Source organism: Hibiscus syriacus, unplaced genomic scaffold, assembly GCF_006381635.1.
Source record: "Hibiscus syriacus cultivar Baekdansim isolate YM2019G1 unplaced genomic scaffold, ASM638163v2 tig00009003_pilon, whole genome shotgun sequence".
Taxonomy (NCBI): domain Eukaryota; kingdom Viridiplantae; phylum Streptophyta; class Magnoliopsida; order Malvales; family Malvaceae; genus Hibiscus; species Hibiscus syriacus.
Genome location: NW_024062180.1, coordinates 598,527 through 618,855, shown reverse-complemented (window position 1 = coordinate 618,855; position 20,329 = coordinate 598,527). Strand labels below are relative to the sequence as shown.

Below are 20,329 nucleotides of genomic sequence, written 5' to 3'. Positions count from 1 at the left end.
TGATCAATTTAGTCATTAAAATTTAAATATTTTCAGGTTATTTGCCATGTGGCAACACACTAGAGTGCATCACATAACAAATTAAATGATTCACTTGACATTTCAAGAATTTCTACCTTTTATTTTAATTTTTTTGAAAATCTTTAAAAACTTTATTATTTTATAAATATTTTAAAATAATAAATAAAATTAAAATATTTATATTTAAAATTTAATTAAAAAATATTAAATATTAATAAAGTAATAAAAATATATTATTTTTTTTCAAAATTATAAAAAATATATAGTAAATTTATATAATATTAGAATATTCATTTTTAACATTTTAAAAATTATTAAAAAATAATAAAAATATTAATTATTATTAAAATTGTAAAAGATGATTATTAAAATACTAAAATATAACATAATTATTAAAAATGATAAAATATTAAAGACATATTATACAATATTAAAGAATTGTTAATAAATTTTAAAAATATATTGAAAAATATAAAATATAATAATATAAAAATTCTTATGAGACAATATAATTGTAACGTAAGTTCTCTATGATACATATCAAATAATAATATAATGATATAACAATAAAACTTAAAATAAAAAAAATAAAGTGATTAGGTCTAAATTACCAAAATAGAAAAGAATAATAGGCTTAACTGAAATATTTTAGTAGTTTGAGGACTCATTTGTATATAAATCTTAAAGTTCAGATTAAACATATAATTTGTGAAAGGTTAAAGTCAAAATTTCTAAAGTTAGAAAGCTGTAGATCACTTCCATAATTTCACCATTTTCTTTATATCTTATACCTTATGTTTTCCTTTTTCCCGTGGATTCCTTTTGGAATTTTTAAACCCTAATCCCATTAATCTGTAGTCGCACTTTCCAAATGCATGCTACAACAATAGCTACCATGGCAGCCAACTATTTTCTCGCAGCAACCCATCTCACCACACTATTCTTTTTCCTTCGCCAAATAACCCTGCAATCACTCTCCATTTCTGCCTCTACTCGATCTCTCCTCATTTCGCGACATCTCGCTCAAGCTCCCCCGTCAATCACTCTACCCCCAAGAAGTTGTTTCATATTCCCGTTGTCTCCAAGAAAGCAGTTGCTATTCGCAAGTGTGATTCTAAAGTTGAAGGTATTGTCACGTTGTCCCAGAAAGGTAATGGTATCTATTTATTTACTTTCTGATGTATTTTTTGATTTGGGTTTTGGTTTTGTTGCTTTTAATGGGGAAATTTTGTCTCTTATTTGGTATTTCCTTGTTTTGCTGAGAAGGATAAGCAGCAAAAGAAAGGAAATAGGTACATTATTCTTTTTGGGGTTTTTTCTTATTGAAGATTTCATTCCCAATGTTTTTTCTTTGAGTTTGGGTTTAGGATTTTGTCCTGGTTTTTAAGTTGATATTGACATGAATTACTTATTTCCAAGGTTTATTCTTTGAATACATAGTATTAGTGGGGATCAAAAAATTTTAAGAATAGGTCAAAAATTTTAATTTTTTTTAAAATTAATGTATATGCAAAAATTATAATTTTTTTCTTTTTTTTTCTTAACACATTAAGTTAAATTTAATCATTTTTTTAAATAATGGGATGCACTTGACTGTTACAAAGAATTAGTGCATCCGTCACTGCATAGTAAATATGAGCTGTTGTTTCCTACCTAAGTGCCTAAGTAAATAAGCTATTTACATTCCAATATTTTCAATAATTAGTATACTGTTTTACTTAAATTATAATATTAATAGTTTTTTTAAAAGAAAATATGTGTTTTGTGCTCTTGATTAATAGTTTACAAATTTAAACAGAGGTAAACTATATAAAGACAATGAAATGAAGAGATATTGGCATTGGGGAAATCGAGACCGTTCAATGAAGGTGAGAATCTGATTTAGAGACTTGAATCTGATTTTCAATCCAATTGAAAATGTTGTTTTCTTTTGTTTTCATCAATCAGGTTAGGAGAAGGAAAATCCATGAGCGACAAAGATGCTTAACAAGATATCGTCCCAGGATGCTACAAGGTAAATAATTGTATAAATTCATCAAAAGTAACACAAGAAAACAAAAATCACTTAGGAATTTTGTAATGTGTTCATCGATTATTTGCAAAACGTAGGGATGGCTGCATGCTAGATGAGATAATCAGTTATGTCCGGTCTAGTGGTTAGCGTTCGATCGAATCAAGTCGAGTAAAAAATTTCGAGTTATTCGAGTTGATCAGTCATATTTTATATCTCGGAGTTGAATTAAAATTTTTTTGAGTCGAGTTTATAAAATTCGAGTCCAGTCGAGTCAAATTTTTGAGTTCCCATTTAAATTTAATTATAAATATTTACAATATTATGACATTATTTGATTTCAATTTAAATGATATTTTATAAACATATACAATATATATATATATTCATATTTTTTCATATATGATTCACATATACTATACAAAGTTGAGGGACTCGACTCAAACTTGAAAATCAAACTAATAATTACTAAAAATGTTGAGTTATTCGAGTTGTATTTTACAACTAGATTTGAACTTGAAATTTTTTGGAGTCGAATTGAGTTTATGAGATTACAACTCGAACTCAATTCAAATTGAATTTTTAAGTCGAGTCGAAAAAAATCAATTTTTCGAGTTTTGCTCACCCCTAATCCGGTCCTTGAGAACTAAGTTGAGGTCAGTTGAAAGAACAAGAAATAATGTCAAAATTAGTCTATAATGTTTGCTCAAATAGTCATCAATCTACGGCGTTTTTCCCGAAAAATCACCGTTGAACAGTATATTTCCCAATCAGACACCCATCGACTATATTTCTCGATCTAACACCTATTGCAGTATAGCGCGCCCCAAGGGGAGCGCTTTATCATACGTGGCGTAAAGCGCGCCCCCTGGGGCGTGCTATATTTGATTTGTAATAAATCCGGGTGTTAGTTTTGTAAATATTTTTAAACTGGTGCATAATATGTAATTAATTTCTGTTAGGATGATATTTGTGTAAAAATGCCAATTTCAAAACAAACCAATCTGCAGCTTTAGACAAACAATTCTGCAAGGAATCTTTGATAGCCCCACACGTTTTTACCGTCTTTCTTTTGTCTCTTCCGCTGCCAGATTTAAATTACATTTACCCTACTCTGACGGATTCAATGACAATGTATTACCCCCACAATTTATTATTCGATTTTAAATATCCTTTTTGTTTAGCTTTAATTTTTTTATTTAGAAATATATTAATATTATTACAGAAAAGTTAACTTGTTATTTCCACATAATAATTATAGAAAAGTTATACAATTTAATTAAATAAAAATAATTAAATTTATATTTTATATATAATATATGAATTAATAACACAATTTGATAGCCTTAAAACGTTGCTATGATCCTTTGCATTATTTGGAGAATTCAGCTGAGTCTTTGCTTTTATTTATTTGTGGTTGGCACTGCCACTGGCAATGCAAGGAGTCAGAGTTGCCTTGCAAGCTATGCTTTTTAATTCAATGCTAATCACTTTTGTTTTGCCCTTTTTGTTTGATTGACTGTTGCACAAATCAGACTTAAAAATTATTATTTCTTTATTTAAAATATTCTTTATAATATTAATTATAAAAAATATAAAATAAATAAAAATGCAATAAAAATGAATTAAAAATGAATAAAATTCAATAAAAATATAATGTAAAGCTAAAAAATATCACCTCTTTATTTAAAATATTATTTATAATATTAATTTTAAAAAATATAAAATAAATATTAAATTTTAATTTTATTAAAAATGAATAAACATTATAAATATTATTAATACATATATTCTTTTGCATGAATGTTATAAAAAAAAGGAGTTCATACGCGGGAGAAAATGATGAGACAAAACAGTTTTTGTGAAGATTGAGCAGAAAAGATCAACTCTTTGATCGAATTTTTATTCGTGGTACAATTGAGTTGATATTTAGACAACAGTTAGACAATTTTTAGTTATTAACTTTGTATGATCGAATTTTCATTTGATCCCTGTAGCTTTCCACACCTACGACTGTTTAACAATCATAAACTTGACTTTAGGTCTTGAAAATACAATATTTTAAAATTAATTGTTTAAAAATATAAAAAATACTAAAATAAACTTTTAATTACACTTGATAGATCAAATGAATTATTATTCATTAATTATTATTTTTTTACAGTTAATAATGTTTATTTATTTTTAATAAAATTAAAATTTAATATTTATTTATTTTTAAAAAAGTGAATAATAATTTTTTTAATATTTTTAAAAAATTAATTTTAAAAGTTAATAAATATTATTAAATATTAAAAAAAATATTATTAAAAGAAAGACAGTAAAAACGTGTGGGGGCCATCAAAGATTCCTTGCAGAATTGTTTGTCTAAAGCTGCATATTGATTTGTTTTGAAGTTGGCATTTTTACACAAATATCACCCTAATAGAAATTAATTACATATTAGGCACCAATTTAAAAATATTTACAAAACTAATACTCGGGTTTATTACAAATCAGGTATAGCGCGCCCCAGGGGGCGCGCTTTACGCCACGTATGATAAAGCGCCCCCCGGGCGCGCTATACTGCAATGGGTGTTAGATCGGGAAATATAGTCTGACGGGTGCCTGATCGGGAAATATACTGTTCCACGGTGATTTTCGGGAAAAACGTCTCAATCTACATCATAGAGTTGTTTAAAACTGTTGTTTCTAATTCTTGGGAGGTTGAGTGTGTGGGTGATCCATTGCAGATTTTGTTTCTTAAACTTAGAAGGTTGAAGGCTTGTCTAAGGGAGTTTAATAAGACCCATTTTGGTGGTTTACTACATAGAGTTGTTGATCAGAGGGCCCAGTTGGAGGCTCAACAATTAGCTAGTCTATCTGGTGTGAGTGTTGATTTGGCTTAACCCCAGAGTTTAAAACTGGTGTTTCTAATTCTTAGGAGGCTGAGTGTGTGTGTGATTCGTTGCAGATTTTGTTCTTTAAGCTCAAAAGGTTGAAGGCTTGTTTGAGGGAGTTTAATAAGACCCATTTTGGTGGTTTACTATATAGAGTTACTGATAAGAGGGCTCAGTAGGAGGCTCAACAACTGGCTAATCTCTATGGTGTGAGTGTTGATTTGGTTACTGAGGTTCGTTTGCATTCTGAGTTGCTGGTCTTTAGAGGCCCGAGGCTTCTTTCCTTATGCAAAAAGCTCATGTTGATTGGATCCAAGAAGATGATGTGGGCTCCAATTTTTTTTCATAATGATGTTAATACGAGGAACACGAGGAGTACTATTCAGATGTTACTTGATGATACAAGAAATCAACTTGAGGATTATAATAGGATGTCCTAGGAGATGGTTTGATTCTTTAAGAGCCTTATTGGTTGTAAGGATGAGATGATTCGTGGGTTTACGCTTCGTGAACTGACAGGTTTGTTATAGCGCTCGTTACCTGGGCGTGTTGCTGATATGGAGATTAAGATGAGCCTTTTTCAGTAGGGGAAGGACAAAAATCATGGGCCTGATGGTTACACGACTGTTTTTTTAGGGAGGCTTGAGATATTATGGGGAAGGATTTCTTGAAGGTTGTTCATTACTTCTTCCATTCTTTAAATCTTATGGCAGCATTTAATGCCACCTCTATTACCTTGGTTTCCAAGGTAGCTAATGCGTCTAGGCCTAAAGATTTTCGTCCCATTTCGTGTTGCTCTGTGGTCTATAAGACCATTAACAAGGTGTTGGTGTCTCGACTTGTGGAGCATTTTCCTGACATGTTTACCCTTAACCAATATGCTTTTGTTCGAGGGAGGGGCATAACCGATAATGTCCTGCTTGCGCAAGAAATAGTTAAAAGGATATAATTGGAAGTCTCTTCGGTACATTGTGCTATCAATGTGGGCCTACAAAAGGCTTTTGATTCCACTGATTGGGGGTTTTTTGAATATCCTTATGGAGGCTGTTGGTTTTCCTGAGGTTTTTCAGAATTGGGTTAGTGCTTGTGTTTTTCCTCTCGATTTTTTGTTTGTTTTAATGGGAAACTTGTTGATTATTTTAAGGGTGAGAGGGGGTAAGGCAGGGTGAACCCGTCTCCCCTTATTCATCCTTGTTATGAATGTGCTTTTTGTCACGTTGACTTCGGCGACTACACATGGGTGTTTAAATTTCATCCTAACTGTAAGAAAGTGGGGAACCTGGATTCGATAGGGTATGATGAGCGTGTTAGATGTGTTTTATAGCTTTTCTTGTTTGAAGTTGAATGCTTCCAGGTCTGAGATCTTTACCTCCGGGATGAGTGGCTATTCTATTGTTGAGGCAGAACAACTTATGGGTTTCCGGATTGGGAAATTTCCTGTATGTTAGTTGAGAATTCTCATAGTTTCTAGCAAGCTTACCATAAAGGATTGTACTCCTTTACTCTTGAAGATAACAGATAGGTTGAAGGGGTAGTCTGGAAAGCTCCTTAGCTATGGAGGGAGGCTCCAGTTGATTCAGTCGTTCTTTGTAGTATTTCGAATATCTGGTGTAGGCAGATTCCACTTCCTAAAGCTATGATACTTCGAATTGAGCATCTCTGTTCGTGCTTTTTTTTAATGGGATTTGAAAACTTTGCGAGGGGTGCGAGGGTAAGTGAGATCTTATTTTTCTCCCTCAAATCTAAGGGAACTAGGGTAGAAGAAGCTTGAATGTTCGTCAAAGGCCTGTTTGGTTATGATCATTAGGAACATTCTAGCCAATCACGACTCTTTATGGGGTTGCTTGGGTGCACCTGTACGTTTTGAGAGGGGTTGACTTTTGGCTCATGGAGCATAAGGCGAGTTTTAGCTGGATCATGAAAAACTCCTAAAGCTAAGGCATTAAGCTGCAAGAGTTCTTTCTGTAGCTGGTAATGGGACGTCTGTTACTGCTAGGTGGATTTGGGAGGAGGTTAGAAGCAAGAGAGACAAGGCGGTTTGGCAAAAACTGATATGGTTTCCCTTGCACATACCAAAACACATAGTTATTAGTTGGATGGCAATTCTTGATAGGCTCCTTACTTATGACCATCTGCAGAGGATAGGATTGACAGTTGTTAATGTTTGTTTGTTTTGTAAGCTTGCTCCAGAGTCTAGGAATCATATTTTTTTTGGGTTTCCCTATGATAAGGGAGTTTGGTATAGTATTTTTGGAATTATGCAATATCCCTAGGAAGGCTTTTGAGTGGGTTGAAGAGTTAGGCTTTGGTTGTTGTCTCTCTCGAGGGAAAGTCATTACTGGGGATGGTAATGAAGCTATCTTGGAGTGCCTTTGTGTACTACATCTGGCCGGAGAGAAATTCCCGCTGCTTCTGGGGTAAGACTAGCTCTGCTGAGGACCTCCTGACTCGTATTAAAGCTTTTTTTTTTCGTATACATTTGTTACGCAAAAAGTGGGACAAAGATGATGGTGTAAATGATATGTTTTGTATAGTTTGGGGGCTGAATTAGTTTCCTATTAGGGGTTTTCCCTTGTTTTTTGGCGGGGTTTCCCTTGTTTTTTGGCAAATTTTGCTTTCTTGGATAATAAGTTGCAACTTATCCAACAAATTTTTTAAAATCATAAATTTTAAACCATGATATCAATACAATATTTCATGATACGCATATAAAATAAAATTTATTATTTTATCGACAGAAACAAGTTACAAATCACTTTAGCATCAGGTATGAAAATCAAAGATGATAGGTTTCTAGTATTTACTATTTAGTGACTTTCCTCTTTTTTTAATTAACGACTTATATTATCACTTTTATTTAAAGGTTTATATAATAAATAAGTATATCATATTTTTCATTTAAATACCTAAAGTAGTTTTTTATCAAAATAAGTATCTAAAGTTATTTTTTGGTCAAAATAGATACCTAAAGTATTTTTGGTCAAAATAGATACCTAAAGTATTCAATTTTTTTATCTAAAGACTTAAATTATTCTTTAATTAATATTACATGTCAATTTTTTTAGATCTTAGATGAAAAAGTTTGAATAGTTCAGGTACATATTTTGACGTAAAATATTTTATGTATTTATTTTGACCAAAAAGACAACTATAGGTATTTATTTTGATTAAAATATATTTTAGATACTCAAATTAAAAAATGAGTATATTTTAAATACTTATTTGATATAATCCTTATTTAATCTAAAGTTTATGTTGCAGCAGCTTTGGGTGTTAGCTTGATATGGTTGTAATCTGGTCAAATTTGGAGTAAACGCATATTGTTGACATTGGCAGGGTATAAGAAATAAATAAAATGTTGAGGAAAAAGTATGCCTAATTGTATAAACCTATTGGATACATTTTTTAATTCAACATAAAATTATTTGGAAAAGATAACTAATTATAGTTGAATTATTATATTGAATGATAATTTAAATATATCATTCCTTGAGGTTTCAGTTTCGAGCATTAAGAATGCCAAGGACATGAACCTTTAATGTCAAATGAATGAGAATTATCTTTAAACAAATAATATCTTATACTTGAGAAATTTAAACCAAAATATTACAAACTTTCTTATAAATATGAATACATGAGTAAGGTCATATGAATCATATGTCTACTAAAGCTACATTATAGTACTATGAAAGAGATGCTGGAAGTCTTACTACGACGGTGCTCCACGAATGACCCAAGCTAGAAACTTGCGAATGAAAACATTCGAACGCTGAACTTACACCCAATAGTATAATTGCTAATCTAGAGCATGCTAAAGATATGATACTAAGCAGTAGGTAAATGAATGGTCTAGATTAAGTGCTACCTACTTAAGATCTTACTATTCTATTGCTGAAGTAGGAATCTAATGCATCCCTTAATTCTCTGCTAAGGGCCTCGATCTGAGCACACCTCTATCAGCTCTCTACCCAGACTAATTGCAACCACTTTACATTATCTAAATGTGACTTTGACTCAACTAAGCATTATCTAAACACAACTCGACATACATCAAACACACAAAAAGGCTAGGCATCATGGTGTATACAGAGGGTCACATAACATCTCGGGACTCACATCCCTTTAGCCAACCTAGGGTGAGATTCAAAATTCTGCATTGGAAACAACACCCGGCTAACCCACCCTCGTGAGTGTTAGGCATTGCGCCTAAGTTAGCCACTGAAGTGCCTCGTGCACTTGATTAGACATATTCAAATATTATAATAACCTGACTAACCCACCCCTCGCGAGTGTTAGGCCTCGTGCCCAAGTTAGTCATGGAAGTGCGTCGCACACTTTCTTAGATATATTTGGATATTCTAACAAACAAGATACACACACGAGACAACCATCCTTTGTTGTACTAGACTGATGCAACTATACATGCATTCTAAGGGCCCCAAGGTCATGAAACACTGACATCGCTAACCCACTCCCCTGGATGTTCGAGCCTCACACCCTAAATAGCCACTGAAATGCCTCGTGCACTGACAATGTCCACTAGAGAAACTAAGGTAACCTAGCTAAACCCTAACATAGTTGGACATACTAAAGTGAGGTCACCCTCTCCCTAACTGCTATATCGCTCGTTCCTCATCTAAAACATTACACAAGGATTTATTAGTCGATTACTACTATTAGTTTTTAAGCTACTATACTCTATTCTATTTGTTCGTTACTTAAAGGCATTTTAGTCATTCTCTATCTCTAAGAAGTCTCTATGTGTTTTGTGATTTCATGATGATCGATGTGGTTGTTGTTCACTGGTTGTACTATTCGCTAGCCTGATACCTAACTCAAGTTCAACTCTGAGTAGCGACACTCTAGTCTCTCTTACTACGCTTTCCATCAATTCACCCTCGAATTATAGGGTTGACTGTATGTCCACCATCACTAACATTCCAACAGTTCACAACTCCGCTATCTCGTAATCTTATAAATTCATCATACCATTTGTCGGTACATCCTCAACAATGGTCCTTCATTCTTAGATACTCGCTACGTGCTCAATTGAATAAACTTTAATGCATTACACCTACTATGGTTACTTCAGTTTTAACCCACTTCTACGAGTGTATTCGGGCCTTTAGGCCATTTACGTCCCTCACGGGCTAAGGTCTACCATTATAGATCATCATTCGCTCTTACGAGAATTAAAGAGGTCAAATCTAACCATCCAAGGTGGGTAGTATCGATACCCTAGGGTTAAGTATTGATACCCCTATAAGTATCGGTATCAAAAATGCATTCTATTACTAAAATTTAGGCCGAATATCGATACTCACTGTTACCCTGAGTATTGATACTTTAGGGGAAGTATCAATACTCTCCCCAGCAGTATTGATACCCCTAGCTGGAAATCCCTAATTTTAGTCCCAAATCATCTAGTGTAGATACTGTTCATCCAATATCGATACTCGAACCTAGTAATATCTTATTTAGGATCGAAAAACACCTAAAACTCATTATAAATATCTTAGGTTGGTTTCTAATCACGTGTTAAAGATTTAGAATGTTACTTAGGGTCTTAAAGTGTCATAAAAACACTTTCTTTACACCTAAAATGTTATTTAATCATAAAATCAAATATAAACCCTAAAATGCTTAAATAACCAAATCCTAGCAATTCTTCATATTTATGAAAGCCTTAACACTCTAAAGGATTTGAAATACACTACCTTGATGTTAGAAACCCGAAATGAAGCTTCTTTATCTAGCAATCACTCTCCACCAAGATTTGAATGATTTTCCACCCTTTCTCTAGCCAAGCATGAAAGATACTGATTTTATTAACATAAATCGTTGTAAAAACACTAATGATGAATTCGAAGCTGACGAAGATAAAAAAAAGAAACTCTTACCATCAACCTTGAAGCTATACAGGCTTAGAGAAGGAAGAAAGAAGAGAAAAGAAAAAGGTGAAGAGGAAATGGGACACCCCACGTCCAAATTGATATAAATCCCTAAATTTCAACTTTGAATTTTAGCAATGGTTTAATTGCACATTTGGCCAATCATATTTTGTGATATATTTAAAAATCCTTTTTTCATGGACAATTGGGCCCAAAACTGAACCAATTAAGCCTAACCTTGACCCCAATGACTTTAATTATGAAATCCACGTGGCCTATATTCCTCTCAAATGAACCCAAAACTATTAGCCCAAAATTTGAGGTATTACAAATTTCCCATCCTTAGAAGAAATTTCGTCCTGAAAATTTACTTGGATCGATGAACGATCTATCCTTAGGTCAACCACTTAAAAACCTCAAAGCACCTAAACCCATATTAACCTGATCCTCACAAAAGAAGTCTCTGCAACATGACTTGCCACTCAAAGAATCACAAATTAATCTAAACCCCCTTTTCTTTTAGGGTGCTACTTACATCAAATCTTAAGCGAAAACCCTCAAGAAGAGTAAAACCATCGAGTCTTACTCTAGTTTTCTTAAAATTGAATATATAGAACATTTTGCAAAGATAACGTTACTCCATGTCTCAACTGCTATCAATAAACCCTCCACTATCTAACCTTTCTCAATCGAGTTAACTTACTGCATAACCTGATAACCTCTTTTACCTACTAAACATAGGTAACTCATTATGATACATGTTGATATCTTACGGTACTTGCTAACATAGTCTCAATATCGATTACTGAATATATGACGACAATTCTCGGCTAACATCAATCTCTCTGCTACCTGACTGATTCTCATTCGCCTTGTGGTTCACATACGTGCTACTTACCTGATCACACATCTAAGGTACTCAACTAAAAATTGACCACTTGCCTAGTTTAAAACTTGCAACATCTGGCTCTCCCGGAGAGCACACCGTACAAAACAAAAATCTCACGCGACCTTACTCTAACTTAATGATTCTATGATTATATGTCTTGCATTCACTATCACTTACAACCTTTGAGTTATCCGATGATGACTAACACCGGTCAAATGATGCTTAACATACTAAATCTCTTTAAGTCTCAAGCATTAAAATCTACGATATTACACTACACTGAATATTTTTGTGTTGTACATAGCTCGTGCTCATATACTAACATAAACACATCTTGACGAGCCCTAGGTCCCTTAGCTAAATCACTTACTATTCATGCATGAATGTATTCTGATGAAATCGGAGGGGTCCTGCAGCTCGAGACTCGTAACTCACTATCTTACCTATAATACATTTAGTACTTATGTTGGGATTTCAGAACTACTGCATCGGAACATATACCCTATTAACTTACTCATCGGGAGTACTTGGGGCATCTACGCTCAGTTAGAAATTAGTTCCTTGACACTAATTGAGATATATCCTAATGTTTCTGACAATAAGGTGATCGACATACTGGCTAGGCGACTTGGGAATTCTTAACACTCTCATGGAGATCCCTACCTCTAAGACTAAACTTGAGATTACTAAATCTCTATGGGATCGATAAAAAAATCCTCTACAAGCAATGCAAATCATCCTTAAAGCCTTACTTCTAAGCTTGACAATCCACACCGGTATTCCCTTGAGGAACACACAAGGGGTGGATGATTTTGCAGTTCACTAATTTTTTTGAGTTGGCCCTTAACTCAACAAGGAGTAACCCCTTAATCTCCTACCGCTGGACCCAAAATCTTGAGATCATGGCAATGCTTATGATAATAAACTCCCTTAGGTCAACTATCGAGTCATACCTAATTCCTAAAAGAATAGCTAAGGTAAGCCCGTCTATTCCACTAAAACCAACCGACTAGGCAGTTTCATACTCATATTCAGATCCTCTTCACGTATTGATAAATGCATCACAAGGCTCACATCAAAGGAATATGGACTAATGCTTCCAATTGATCCACATGGACAAGCCTTGGAAAAGAAGACCAGTAGAGTAGTAGACTTGTGACTACTTTTTGAATGGGATCCTAATGTCATTTAGTCGACGGTCTTCTAGAGTTACGACTGGCTGCCTCTTAGATTTCCAATGGTTATTGAATAACATCAATATGATATCGAGAACTCATGATATAACCAATTTAGTGAATACAACAGTGCAGAAATCCCTATACGAGATTTTTTAAATATTACAAAATTTCAATATTTTATTGATTATTTGTAATATAATCTAATATAGGCTAATGCATTATCTTTTAGGATTATATTTATTATTTTTTAGGAATTAAGATAGTTTTAAAATAATTATCTTTAGTTTATTCTTATTAGGAATTAGGATAATATTGTTATTATTATTTTCAAGCACTAGTCATACTACAACAACAACTCCTTCACCCTATATAAAGGATACTCCTCCCATCATTGTAATCATTAAGTTTTATTCTTTTTATTCAATACAACGAGGGATCATTTTTGCAAGAGTTGACTGCCTTATGCCTTTGAAGCTTCTTTTTCTTTTAGTTCTAAGTTCTTGAGAGAGAGATCTTCACACTTCAGTTTTCCTATTCATTGCGATTAGGATGGCTGATTAGAGCCATTTATTGAGTTTGCCTTTTCATCTCGACTAGGAGGCTTCAATAAGAAAATTATCCATCTATTTTCATCTTCCATAACTCCATTTTTATCACCAAATCACCATTATCGCCCATCACCGCCAAAACCCTAATTTTGGCTAAGTATCCATATCTTACTATATTCTTTGTCTTTTTTGTTTTCTTATTATATCTTTATTATCTTAATCTTATTTTCTTTGATCAATTTTCAGCAACCCTAAATCCCTTAAAACAATAATTATCATCCCCCTTCAATTCTCTTTTCCATCTCGTTCTTTTATAGAGTCTAAAGCTTTCTAGGTTTGATTCTCGATGAGAGCAACGTTCACTCATCCGCTGTTACTTCTCTATCACAAATACTTTTCCTGCCTAGCTCACTTAACACCACCTTGGGAATGCATGCACTTACGCCTAGTGAAGCCACATGAAATATTAAGATAACTGAAATCATACCTTTCATCTCATCTGCAATGTCAACATCCTAACCCTGCCTCTCTATAATCTGACAAGCGAGATCGTACAATGTCGAATCGAGAATAGGTCGACCCCCTTCTCTGCTCTCCTACCCGAGCATGAAACTAACACTTTTCTAGGTAGGTTCTTTACCTTGATGAGCTATTGAGATCACTCTCCTTGATCGAGATGATACATCACCATCCAACCTCAAGCAATATCTTGCCAGATACGTCAAGGATCCACATCTATAACACTTTTTAGAAAGCTTATAGTACATTCCTCGATATTTTTTCCACAATGCTCATACTCTGGATACCAAAAAACTCTATCAGATTCTCCAAAGATCATCATGGACGATGAAGCTGGTGGTTTACTACGAGACCTTACGTCTGACCTTTTACCCAATTGAAGTGATGAAGTTTACGTCACTCTTCTCTGCTCATGCAAACTTTTGGTCCTCTCTGTCACTGATTGCGATAGGCCTATTGGTATACAAGTCCTTATACTTAGGACACTGAACTCACCCAACAAACTTTTCCTCATGCTTTACACTCTTTCTATGGTCTTAGCTTACCATGACAACTCTGAAAATACCCTAGATGGGTCCTCCACCAAATGCGTATGAATCTCAATATGCGTATGAATCTCAATATGGAGTCCCTTAAGAAACCTCTTGCACCTTAAGGACTCAGTCGCAACTAACTCTGGAGCATACACTACAAGAAAATATACCTTTAATGACACTACAAGAAAATCTGAACGATTTATGACTTACAATAATGTGTCATATTTAATAGTCATAATAATTTTTTTTTTGTAAAAACACGGAGTACAATTTTAATTGTCATGTTTAAAAGTTGTATTTTAATTTTTCCCCATCCATTATTTTCATCTTTTCCCGCTCCTTCCCTCACACCGCTTGCTTCCCTATTTTTCTCTTTTTCTCTTTGCAACCTCCCACTGGTTTGGCCATTCATCGCAACGCAGACGAGGGAGTCAAAATTCAAGGTTCCACATGTATTCCTCGTTCTCTATTCTAACATTTGGGGTTTTGTTGATTTATATTTTGTCTGAAAATATTGAAAGTAAAGCAACTGCAAGATCGTCTTCTAAAGTTGTTGAATGTCGAGTTGATAGTATTTCATGTGCTGGTAGAGCCGGTGATGGAAATATAGATTTTAGTTATTGTAATAAGGATTTAGACTGTAATAATTCATCTCATAGTTCAGTTTCATTTTGTAGTTTAGGATCTGGAAAGGTGCCCTCTTCCCAGAAGCTAGACTTGTCAATTCCTTCTATGAAGGACGAAGGTTCTGGTAGTAGTTCAACTATGATCCAAATTCCATCTTCACATTCTGGAAGCAGCAAGAGTTCCGTTGGAGGCAGATCTGAGATTTCTCCCAAAATCCACCCAATTAGAAGAAGATATTGAGGGCAGTAGCGAGAACCCACTGGATAAAACTGGTAAAAGTTTGAAGGAAGATGAGTTAGATGAATATGTAAAGTTACCTGACAAGTAAGAGTCTCCTTTGTAAATAGTTTCTCTGATGAGGATTATGAATCTGATGTCTCAGAACATGATGTGAGCAATTTTATGTTTTTTTCTCTTTATGAGATGATGTATAAAGAAAGTGTGCACGCATGACTGATATGAGAGCTTCTTAGGCCTCACACTGTGGAAGTTGGCTTTTTAGCTTAATGTATTTGATTTGAGAGTAAAGATATTGAGAATATCATATTTTAATTGGTTTTCCATTTGCACTTGTAGTGCAGGTGCCATCCTAGGAGAATGTAAGTAGTGATTATGAAATTCTTGAAGTTGTGGCGCTAGGCAGATCCTTTACTCTTTTAGGTGTCGTTAAATGAATTTTTAATGGGTAATTAGTGCTTTAAAAATGAATAGGAGGTCTTTAAACTTGTCAAATGGTTTAAGATTATTAACTAGGTTCTATTATAATTATATACTTAAAATAGAAGAGTTCATTTTCTTTTTTACCTTGTAGGATCGGTACATTTGTTTTCTTTTTCTTTGTATTTCAGTGTCTTATGTCAATAAGTTCTTCTGATTTATCTTTTCTTGTTTCCTAAATTTTCTGGAACAGGTTTAAGGTACGCGATATTTGTGGGGATGCAGGACGAGAAGATTTGCTTGCTATATGTAGCAAGTGCACCGATGGTGCAGAACACACGTATGTGCACAAATCCCTTTAGTCATATGGTTGTTAGCAGGTTTTATTGGCATTTCTATTTAATTTTGTCTGTATCTATACTCAGTGGTGAGTTTTATGTTATTAATGCTATTGATCAGTTACTGTATGTGAGAACACGTATGTGCACAAATCCCTTTAGTCATATGGTTGTTAGCAGGTTTTATTGGCATTTCTATTTAATTTTGTCTGTATCTATACTCGGTGGTGAGTTTTATGTTATTAATGCTATTGATCAGTTACTGTATGTGAGAAATGCTTCGGAAAGTTTCTGAAGGAGATTAGCTCTGTGAAGAATGCAAGCTGGCTGAGGAAACTGAAAGCCAAAAGCAAGGTTAGTTTTCAAATAGAGAATAAAAATGACACTCATACAAGATCATGTGCTGACATCCTTTTGCGATTGAATTTTCAAGGTTTGGATGCTGAGGGGAAAACGGAAAATAAACTTATCTCAAGTACATGTATCTTAAGTAAGAGACATATTGAAAATCTAGAGGGTGCTTCAGCTCCAAAAAGGTAGGTTGATGGATTGGCAACCATTCTGGTAATGATATGCAGGAAGTTATACGCTCTCTGACTTCTGGTCCACAGCTACAAACACCAAAGGGTAAGTAAATTAATTTTGTTATCTTATCTAAAATTTTCCCTATGTTAATTTTAACATTGGCATACTGTTCTCATTGTTACAGGGAGCTTATTGAAATACAGTTCATTTAATACCTTAAATTCCAATTCTAAGGTGAAACTTGTGATGAGGTTGTTGTTCAGAAACGAGAAAGTTCTAGAGAACATGCATCACTTTATAGAGAGGAACCTGCTAGAATGATGGGCAAAGATTGTGGTTTATGTTGAGGTCATACTATACTAACAACCTTTTTAAATCCCTCGTACGCTAAAATGCCAGATCTATCAGTGAATGCAAAATTGGTAGTTATAACTCTGGGCCTGAGAGAGGATTCATTTTAACCAAGGTTTAGGATGACTTAATCCTGAAAAAATAGTTTCCTTGTCATATTTGTTTTGATTTGGTCATCTCTAATATTGCTTTTTAATATCACTTGTCAATAATTGTATACTGGAATAGTTTCTTATATTACCTACTTATTGAATGCGTATTGTCAATAATTTTCAGAGTACTACAAGTGTTCCACATGCCTCAAACTCAAGACTTTCACCGCTACCTCTGGAACCTGCCGGTTTCAGTTATGACCGTAGGGCAACAATTGATATTCCTCTTGATACAGCTTCAGGAGGATCACAAAATCAGGTTGGTAAAGAAATGTCTCTAAATTTCATTTACATTATTTGGTTAAGCCCTGAATCTCACTTTCCTAGTTTACTGTTTAAATGTAGGATTTAAACAAGAAAATCCAGGCTAAGGAAGCATAACTGAAAAGGCAGGAACATACATGTTGTATAATAGATTTTACAACATTGAATTCATTTGTGATCTACTGAATCATAGATTTACTTTTTCTCCCTCATTTCTCTTCCAAAGATGTATCATCGACCTATTTAGAATTTGATGTAATGAAAGCAAAAATTTATCTCAATAATCCCAATATCCTAGTATCATAAAATACTGTTAGGATACTTTATCAGGCTGTTGGTGGAATATCATGTGTTTCTCGATCTAGTTTAGTGTACTAAGTCATTCGGATGGTTTTAAGCTGCAAGTTCACATTCTTGCACATTTATTTCTCAAATAAATAGAATGAAAGATCATAGCATCCCTACAATTTCATTGGTCAACTTACTCCTTGCAGGAAGTGAGGCGGAAAGAAGAGGCAGTGGCAAGAGGTACCTTTCATTTTCCTTTATTTAACTAGTCTCAGTGATCACATTTCGTTTTGTTCTCAGCTTCAGTATTTGGTATAGATTACTCTATACTTTTTTTGCAAAAATTTTGACCTTATTTTATTTTTTTATGGACAAAACTACATTTCTGTCATTAACTACAGTTTCACTTCTCTGCTTTGCAGCTGGAATTATTGTGGAAGAGAAAAATTGGCCACCATTTTTTCCAATCATTCATCATGATATTGCCAGTGAAATTCCAATTCATCTACAAAGATTGCAGTATGTTGCATTTTTGACATTTTTTTAGGCATGCAAGTTTTTCCTATATTTTCCTTTTTAGGATTCTATGCATGGTACATCTAGGTATCATGCCTTCATTTGTACCATGCTAAATTGCATTGGCTAATTATTTGTACCATGCTTTTATACTGTTAGTTCTTTGCTAGATTGCATTGGGTAATTTTTTGTACCATGCTTTTATTTTGTTAACTCTTTAGTTGAAAATGGCTTTGATGTAAAGCCATGGATGAGAATTCAGTTATTGATGGTGATTCTATGCAGGATTGGTTCTATGCCTTTTGGGGAACATCATAGCCGTTACTACAACATGGATCAAAGGGGAAGGTTAATTTAGTTATATGCTTCCATGTCTTGTTTTTCTTCTTAATATAACATTGTGATTATGTTGTGTTTTCCTTATTATTGTTTAGGTGTTAGGATCTGGTTATTGTCTATCATCTATTTTGTACCAGGAGTACCAGGAGGCTATGTATTCCGGTATCGCCCACAGTTATCGAAACATTATATTATATTCTTTGATATATTTCATCAATTTTTATAGGGCAATGAAATTGTACACTGCTCAAAGTGGATCTAACAAAAGGGTTAGCATCAATTGGATCAATTGTTTTGGTGAGGACTTCGATCGATCATTCCTTATTTAAATTGCAGCTTTCATTTTGACTAATCGTTTATTGTAAATTATTTGTAGTGTCCTTGTCAGTCGGGAGGTACCGAGTGTGGATATTATGTTTGTAAGTTCATGAAAGAGATAGTCGAGAATGGACTTGAAGTGCCGGTCAATAAGAATGTAAGCAGACTTTTCTGATACACATCTGTCATATCATACAAACACATTAGTCATACAACTAACTTGAAGTAGGATGCTATTATTGGAAATTCAGCTATGATAACATCTTGTCTATTCATATTAATAAGAATTGTCAAGGTCTTTTTATTTCTGCTGAAAAACTTATAGTTAAATGTTATTCTAGACTTCTAGTTATCACCTTGTGAATTTAACGTAGTGGAAGATTACATTGATGGTAAACTTATTGTTAGTTGCTTCTATTGATAAATCCTGTTGTAAGTAATGAGTGAATTCTTGATTCTAATTACACGTGTTAAGCATGTCACAATCGGGACTAGTTTTCGATATATGAATCAATGTCTAAAGGAACAATTATATTGGGGAATAATGCCTCTCGTGGATAATGTGAGACACGTACGAGACTTAAAAGAGAAATTTGATTTTGTCAAGTACTCTAGATGTAAAAGGGTACAAGTAAACTGCTGAAGGTGGAATAATGAGGATCAATAAGATCTCTATTGGGGAAGAACATAAGGTTGATTCAGCTGTTCATGCCATATATTTTTTTATTGAAAGCATAGACATCGTTGATTTTCGCATCATATAGTGCATACTGTTATTATTCGTGGTTATATTGTTGTGAACAAAGTTGGTACTTTTTATAATGCTATTGATTTGATGACTTTACATAATGTTAGTATGTTTCAAAAAATGCATATGTAAAATTAGTTATTTTAATACTCTATAATAGTTAATTATATACTTCACTTGAAATAAGTATAAATTATATACTTATTTCATATTTTTTTTCTTAGGTTGGCGATGAGAAGGAAGAATACACGGATGATGACATTAATGATATTCGCAAAGAATGGGTATCTTATGTAGAAAATTTTATTATGACTTGATATTTTGTATCGACATATGATTAATACAATATTTTTGATAACTTAATGTGAATATATTGTATGCAAATGGATTGCTTATATATAATATGATACATAGATTTAATATTATGAGGCATTAAATGTAATTTTGTTTGATTATTTGTCAATCTACAATATACACACACACACACACACACATATATATATATAATTTACGAAAACAATCACGAATCACGAATGTGTGTCGTCTTTTTTAATGACGTGTGCTTCAATGATAAACAATGTAAGTCATACATGTGTCATAAATTTATGACACAAAAATGTATGTCAAGCAGATTTATGACGGGAGTTTCAATGACGCTCAATGTAAGTCATACATGCGTGTCATAAATTTATGACACATAAATGTGTGTCATCTTAATTTATGACGGGGGCTTC

General features: G+C 33.5%; 2 protein-coding genes across 2 annotated transcripts; both read left to right on the top strand.

Annotated features, from left to right (window-relative positions):
• Nucleotides 1–872: 872 nt before the first annotated feature.
• Nucleotides 873–17,335, top strand: LOC120202679. The gene is made up of 8 exons (XM_039203084.1): nt 873–1,171; nt 1,820–1,889; nt 1,969–2,035; nt 16,010–16,096; nt 16,354–16,448; nt 16,528–16,721; nt 16,804–16,967; nt 17,247–17,335. Exons 2-6 carry the CDS (start codon nt 1,845–1,847, stop codon nt 16,582–16,584), a joined length of 351 nt encoding a protein of 116 aa, XP_039059015.1. The 5' UTR covers nt 873–1,171; nt 1,820–1,844; the 3' UTR covers nt 16,585–16,721; nt 16,804–16,967; nt 17,247–17,335.
• Nucleotides 16,975–18,986, top strand: LOC120202678 (secretory carrier-associated membrane protein 3-like). The gene is made up of 6 exons (XM_039203083.1): nt 16,975–17,381; nt 17,881–17,914; nt 18,097–18,193; nt 18,476–18,538; nt 18,756–18,826; nt 18,906–18,986. The coding sequence occupies exons 1-6, from the start codon at nt 17,223–17,225 to the stop codon at nt 18,950–18,952; spliced, it is 471 nt and encodes a 156-aa protein (XP_039059014.1). The 5' UTR covers nt 16,975–17,222; the 3' UTR covers nt 18,953–18,986.
• The last annotated feature ends 1,343 nt before the right edge of the window (nt 18,987–20,329 follow it).